Genomic DNA, 6928 nt, shown 5'->3' with positions numbered 1-6928 from the left:
CCAGTATTTGTATCCCAAACATTCACCAACATAACACTTAAGCCACCTAAAATGGACCAATAAAGTATAAATACAATATTTCTGTAGTTTATTTACTATAAATTTATATTTAAAAATGCATGAACTCTATAAAAAAGTTCTCTAGGTTCTCCCTCATCTCCTCTGACATAAAATCATGTTGTATGTCAACCAGAAGGACTGGATAACAAAATAAGCTTTGACACTGGGGTGGGAGGGAAGAAGCATGGGGATCTTGATTATACAGCTTAAGTTATAAAATCCACAAGGAAATCTAAATGGTGTGTTTTTCTGTTTACCTTCAGGAGACAATGTCCAAACGCCTTAACACATTGCTGAATGTCTGTTACATGAATTCCTGTCACTAAGAATAAAAATAATGAATGGATGGATAATGGCCAGGCTGGACCTTCTGCCTGTTGCCAATGGTGTCTTGAATACAAATTTAAAAATAGCTTGCAAGTAATATGCAGTCAATCTAAAAATATATAATCTGGCCTGGAAAACATCAGCACAGTCAACCTTTCAGGTATAGCCCCTTCACCCCCAAACAAAGATGTTAGATGGATCAAAGGACCCAAGTTCTTTGGGTTAAGTCAGCAAATAAACTATTCTTCAAACTCTTTTTCAGACTCTGTACCTACAAACCAATGCTGAATATGGTCTTTTCAAAAAAGTTTGCATTCAAACAAAATTAAAAGGAAAAGAAATTGTGCTTTGTGTAATACATTCGAAAATTTCACAGTTTTCCACTTTATAATGAACAGGATCATTCAAATGCAATCTGTACCATGATGTGATGCATGGTCAAACAATCTAATAAAATCCTGCAGTTTTCCCTCTTGACACATAGGAAAGCATCAGTAATTTTCTTTTTGAACTTTAATAAAAAATGGATCCCAAAACAATACATAGTTAGATCATGCATTTCAATCAGTAAAATCTTCCTCTTCCGTTCACTGTATCATTCTTTTAGTCCAGTAAGACTACCACACTTTATTTTCATGAATTGGAAAGTAAGAGCCTATCAACCAGCTGAAAATAAACATGATGTACTGGCTGTGCTTCATGGAAGGCCTAGCAAAATGGATGAAAGGTCAGTCCATCATGAGAGGACAAAGAATAAAATAAATCTGTAGCAGGGAGCTTCTTAGGGGTGTGTGTGGGGGATGATTCTTAGCTTCATATTACAAGGCTCTATCTGGTTCTGGACCTTTTCCCAACCTCATCAAATGAGGCTGTACAGCCTGTTAGTTTAACTCCCAGGCTGGCAAGGAAACAAAGGAAGATTGGCTCCTCAAACGTACATGAGTTGAAAGAACAGAGAAATCTTCTGCCTTCCACCTATATAAACTCTGATGAGGGGCTCCTCAAATCACATTTGGCATTAGGGATGTCCAAGCAGGTGTGCCAATGAGGCGGTAGAGGTCACATCCCTTTATTTAATCTGAGAAGCTCACTGTACAATGGGGCAGAGGCATGGTCTCACATATCTTCCCAAGCTTCCTTTTGGAGGCATCTCCTTCATGCTTCCTTCTTTACCTGATCAACTCCAACCAAGGCCTTGCATCGGGAACTACACTCATTATCCATTCCTCCCCCGGCAACTCCAAGTAATCATCTCCCCTGTAAGAGGGCCAGACTTGAGAGACAGACTTGTAAACTAGCATTAGATGGCTGTTTCCTAAGGAGAAATAAACTTTCTAAGTAGGGTGCATTGTCTGTACAGCTTAGAAGTTTCATAGGTGGTCAAACCCTAATGTATTTATAGAGCACCAATCACTAATATTCAAGCGCTGATCTGTCCAGACCAGCTGCCTCTGAAGTGAATCTGCCTGTTGAAGAAGCATCTTGATCTATTAAAGAGACACCATTTAAAGAGATCACTTGCAAAATATCCCAGTGCTACAAATGACAATTCTTACAGATTTTTAAAAGGAAAAAGATTCCCTTGTATGTTTTCTGACTTCACTTTTAAATATAATTCTGCACAATCCTTCTGGATTACTTTGAAGTGAAATGCTGAAACAACCCATATTCTAAAGTGCCTTTAAAAGATATTTAATAAGAAAAATCCCAGCAGAAAACCATCCAATTAGGTGGATGTATGTACAGCCCCATGGCCATTTTATTGCTTCTTTTCTATTCGTGTGAATGGATTGTACAGAGATTTTTGCCCCCCAACTGAAGTGATTTATGTTTAGCATCTTTTCTTGAGTAAAAGTCTCAACTCCAATACACCGCTCTCTGTATGTGGAGAGAGTTCCACATTGCACTGAGTGGGAGATCATCACAAGTTTGGGAATACAGAATACTGGTGGCTTGATCTACATTGTGATAGAGAGAAACAAGTTTCTCTCAATGGATTTTTGGCACCATGGAGGTACAAACATGATTTGTCCATTTTATCATCCCCAAAGGATCAAAAGTCTTGCAGGGGAAAAATCTGTTCAGTGGCCTGTTCGTAAAGTTTTTCAGGTGAAATGTTTTTCCCTTTAGCTCGTTGGTTCCTTTTTAACTGCAAAAGTTACTGAAATCTTTTCCTCCTTTTAAACAGAAGGAAAGCCCACCTTTGGCTTTGCAAGATCATGCTCAGTAGCATTCTGGCCTTCTTTATCCTTAGATGCTTCCAGAAGATGATGCGTGTTAAGTTTGAAAATGAGGCGAGGGTCTGGTCCAGGAAGAGAGGGGCAATTGCAGTTCTCTCTTATTTTAAGCGCCTATGAAAACAAGCAGAAGAAATCAAATCAGATTACTAAAACAACGTTGTAGGTAAAAACAATTTAGGAGCATGCGGTTTGGTGCATGACAGTCAGCTCCTTAGCTTTCCAGTATGAATTGCATTTGTTAGTTGTATGTTGATGACTTCAAAATTAGGTCTATATACATATTATCTGACAATTTATTGAGGAAAACCAAGACCTCTTGGGATCAGAAGAGCCATTAATATGATGAAAGATACTGTTTTTAAGGAGAATGTTCTCTCAGCTGCTCCATGAAGAGTGGATTACTTTAAGAGGTATGGTACCATGGTGTTAACTGTGTACAGCAGGGGTAGTCAACCTATGGCACGCGTGCTGAAGGTGGCACGTGAGCTGATTTTCAGTGCCACTCACACTGCCTGGGTCCTGGCCACCGGTCCGGGGACAGGAACGGGGGTGGGGGGGGGGCAGATGACACTGCATTTTTAATTTAATTTTAAATAATGCTTCTTAAACATTTTTAAAACCTTATTTACTTTACATACAACAAGAGTTTAGTTACATATTATAGATTTACAGAAAGAGACCTTCTAAAAACATTAAAATGTATTACTGGCATGCAAAACCTTCAATTAGAGTGAATAAATGAAGACTTGCCACACCACTTCTGAAAGGTTGCCAACCACGGTATACAACATTGGAAATCCACAAAACTCTCGTAATTTAATGAAACAACGTAAAGTCATAATATACTCTAATATTTAGTAATTATTATCGTGGCCACTTTCATATCTGCTGTTAAATGCTTTTTACCTTACTGAAAGTAGCACACACACTTTATGGGCAAATGCCCATCCAGCTGCATTTTTAATCTTTGCATCAGAAAAGTTCATTCCCTGTATGCTTTATTCCATTCATCTCAATTCCCTTCCTAACCTCATGTTTCAGAAGAGTTCTTGTCAGAGTTTCCTTGAGTTACTTACAACTAAATCCTGCCCTATCCATTGGGAGTGGTGTTATGGGGAAACTACAGAAAACAGTGGCTTAGACCCAGAGTGGGAGAAGAGGGCGACCACACAGTGGAGTTCACACTGCAGATCCTTTTAAAAAAAGGAAGGGAATAATTCACCCTTGGCTTAGGTATGCTACAGACTAGAACAGCCACACTCACTTTTGCAATGTGAAGTGTATGTATGTGGACACAGTGGCTTGCCCTCCTCCCTCACCTACCTAGTTCAGTAGGTATGCTGCCCTGCTGCTAACATAGCAAGCAAGGGCTGAGCTAGATTCCTTATATACCTACAGGGAGGGAAGGATTTGCCTCAATTTGAAGTTCATTCAGATCCTTCCAATAGGGGTAGTACGTACAGATCACTTCTGCAGTTTTTAAAAGGAAAGAAAAGTCCAGCCTAATAGCTCCTTTTACAAAAAGGTTCTGAAACTATGTTTTTCTAACGAAAATCTTTTTAGTGTAATAAACTGATATCTCTGGAACTGGCTTAGAAACAAATGGAATTGAATAGCTCCAACTGGCCTTTAGATAAAGGCAAGTTCCAGAGACATGACAAGTATTTCTCATCTATGCTATGTGACAGTTTCTGGTTTAAATGCATTGTTTGAATCATCACAAACACAACTTTGCTGCATATATTCCTCTCAGTTATAACTTCTTTTTATTAAATAAAAATGTTACATTCAACATTTGTGGTTCTGCAAGCTAATCATCCAACTATTCCCCAAATTTTATCATACATATCAACCCAACTCTGCTTCAGTGACCAATCAATTTCAAAGCTGTTACTTATAATGACAGACTGTTTTCTCTTGCTCTCTTGCAGAACATAAGCTGCTGCAAGACTGCATTAATGTCAAGCACCATTATTCAAGGCAAGTAGAAATATAAAGATTTAAGTTGTATCCTTAAAAGGGCAACATAATCCTCTTTTAAATTAATTTAGCAGTTTTAAATCTCTGGTTTTCTTGACTATGTAATGCTTATCTTCCTTCCTTGGGTTCACTTATCTAAAATATTGGAGTTCACAACATCATGCGTTACGTGCAATAGGTCTGGAGTAATATTCTTACCCTGCAGAGGCCTCTGCTTTCTTATTACACAAAGCAGCTGGAGGTGCCTGATTAAAACACACCAATTCATAATCCGTAAAAAACTGAAGTCTACTGTTATGACAGTTGAAAGGCTATGTTTTGCATGGGTCTTCCTGTTAAAGACAGAGCTGCATCCACATTTTAGTGAGCGAGTGACTTTTGCAATGATTTTGCATGTGGGTATTTGTCCTTGGTACAGAGGATTCAGTTCTATTTAGTGGAAACTCTTTCCTAAGCACAGGTGGCTCCTGCTAATTTTTTTTAAGTGCAAATAATGTACTCAATGCAGCAGAACCATTAAGATGCCATTTCCCAACTTGTTCAAGAAGCCTACAACGTACTCTTTCTGGAAGATAAAGCATCCCAATGCCTACCTTCAATATCACTATCATAACTTCAGTTCCAATAATTTGGGGTTGCTCAAGAAATTCCACTTCCACCATCCAATCCAGCTAATTTAGTTGTAAGGATAGTGCCTAGACATTCCCAATTAAATGCATACAGCTTACCAAGTTAATATTTTAGATAAGTAAACCCAAGGAAGATAGGCATTATAGTCAAGAAAACCAGAGATTTAAAATGCTAAATTAATTTAAAAGAGGATTACGTTGCGCTTTTCAAGATACAACTTAAATTTTCATATTTCTGTTTGCCTTGAATAACCAGCCCTGATATACTAACGAATCCAGTCAGAACCAAGGCAACATCACCAAGTTAAATCTTTAGTGGAGTACTTGGATTAGGTTGGGGTTTGCAGGCACATTACTACTGTTTTTTTTCAGGCTCCCATTAAAACAAAAGCACTGCACTGCATTACAGAAGAGAAACTGTTAATGATGAAGATCATCGTGTGTGTGTGTATTGACACAGAGAGCAGTCACCAAGTATTATTATTTCTATCAAAAGATTTCAGATTTTGGCTTGTAAATGGCAAAGGGGAGCAGTTTTCTACTACAAGATAGCTGTAGCCACCTACAAACAACAATGAGGTGGAGGCCTGCCTGTGCCGTTGCTTAGTACCTCACCCACACTTCTCACTCACATACACCAAAACTTATTGTGGCACAGATGGCTGTATGCAGGTCCTGGGAAAGAGGATGGATTTTATCCCTCAGCAATATATATACACACACACTTCACCACTGTCACATTCCTGGGCTTACTGAACCTGACACCCCTATGCCTGGCCTCTCTGAATACACCTCCCTTCAGGTCTCTGGCCATCACCTCGCTTAGGATGGAATCACACCATTCTCCCACTTTAGGATCTTCCCTTGGATTGCAGTCCCCGCCGCATCAACCATGACTGCCTCAGAAGGCCTGACTAACGTACTGAAAATGACAGTGGTACACAGTGATCTGACAGTCCTTTTAATGCAAATTATTATTAAAACAAATGCATTTCAGAGAAAACCAGTTCTTAAAACAATCAAACTGTACACATATCTTGCTGACTAGGTATGTAACCATCTTCTACCTGGGAATCCTGGTAGGCATAATTCTCTTACAGACCACCAAGACCTCTGGGGTTAGTTCCTTCCCTCAGCTCAAACCATTCTCTCCCTCAGCCTCAGGGAGAGAGTTCTTTAAGAGCTCTTTAGTCCTCCTGATCACCCCCTCAAGACCAGATCTCATTTTAACTGATTACGGCCCTTTGATCTGTTAGGTTATGTTTATATAACCTCTGTAAGTGAGCCTCCCAGCCTGGGTCAACAGTTTCAGGATAGCCAGGCTGCCCCTAGTGCTTAAATAGCTGTGCAGAGAGCACCTGGAAGTTGCAGCTTGGGCTGAAGCTTGGCCTCTGAAGGGGGACGTGTTGAGAGCCCAAGCTGCAACATCAAATGTTATTTTTAGAGCACTAGCATGAGCCCCACTGGCCAGAGTCTGTTAATCAAGCTGGGACACTTGCTTCTGTGGACTGTGTAGACATACCCTCTATTTCATAGCCATGGCAAAACAAGGCACATAACTAGGAGACAGAATGTAAGATCCACAAAACCGGATTGTTTTTCAAGTAAGTGTGCATGGAGAGCGGGGTGGGTGGGTGCTGGTGTTCTTTTCTGGGGTCACTCTCTTCTTAGCAACAGTCCTCCTGGAATAAA

At 39.7% G+C, this 6928-nt stretch overlaps 1 protein-coding gene across 7 annotated transcripts in view; it reads right to left on the bottom strand.

Moving 5' to 3' along the window:
* Positions 1-882: 882 nt before the first annotated feature.
* Positions 883-6928, bottom strand: part of OMA1 (OMA1 zinc metallopeptidase) — a 32815-nt gene continuing 26769 nt past the window's right edge. For 5 of the 7 annotated variants that reach the window (XM_030572230.1, XM_030572228.1, XM_030572236.1 and 2 more), the window contains one exon: positions 883-2738. In XM_030572230.1, the coding sequence (XP_030428090.1) occupies positions 2568-2738 (171 nt within the window). In that variant the 3' untranslated portion in view covers positions 883-2567. Of the gene's footprint in view, positions 2739-3378; positions 6919-6928 lie in introns of those variants that run through there. The other 2 variants (XM_030572233.1, XM_030572237.1) reach the window with 1 other exon arrangement.

The sequence above is a fragment of the Gopherus evgoodei genome, chromosome 8, assembly GCF_007399415.2.
Source record: "Gopherus evgoodei ecotype Sinaloan lineage chromosome 8, rGopEvg1_v1.p, whole genome shotgun sequence".
In the NCBI taxonomy this organism is placed as follows: domain Eukaryota; kingdom Metazoa; phylum Chordata; order Testudines; family Testudinidae; genus Gopherus; species Gopherus evgoodei.
Note: the sequence above shows the minus strand (reverse complement) of the source record. Positions and strands in the feature narration are given on the sequence as shown.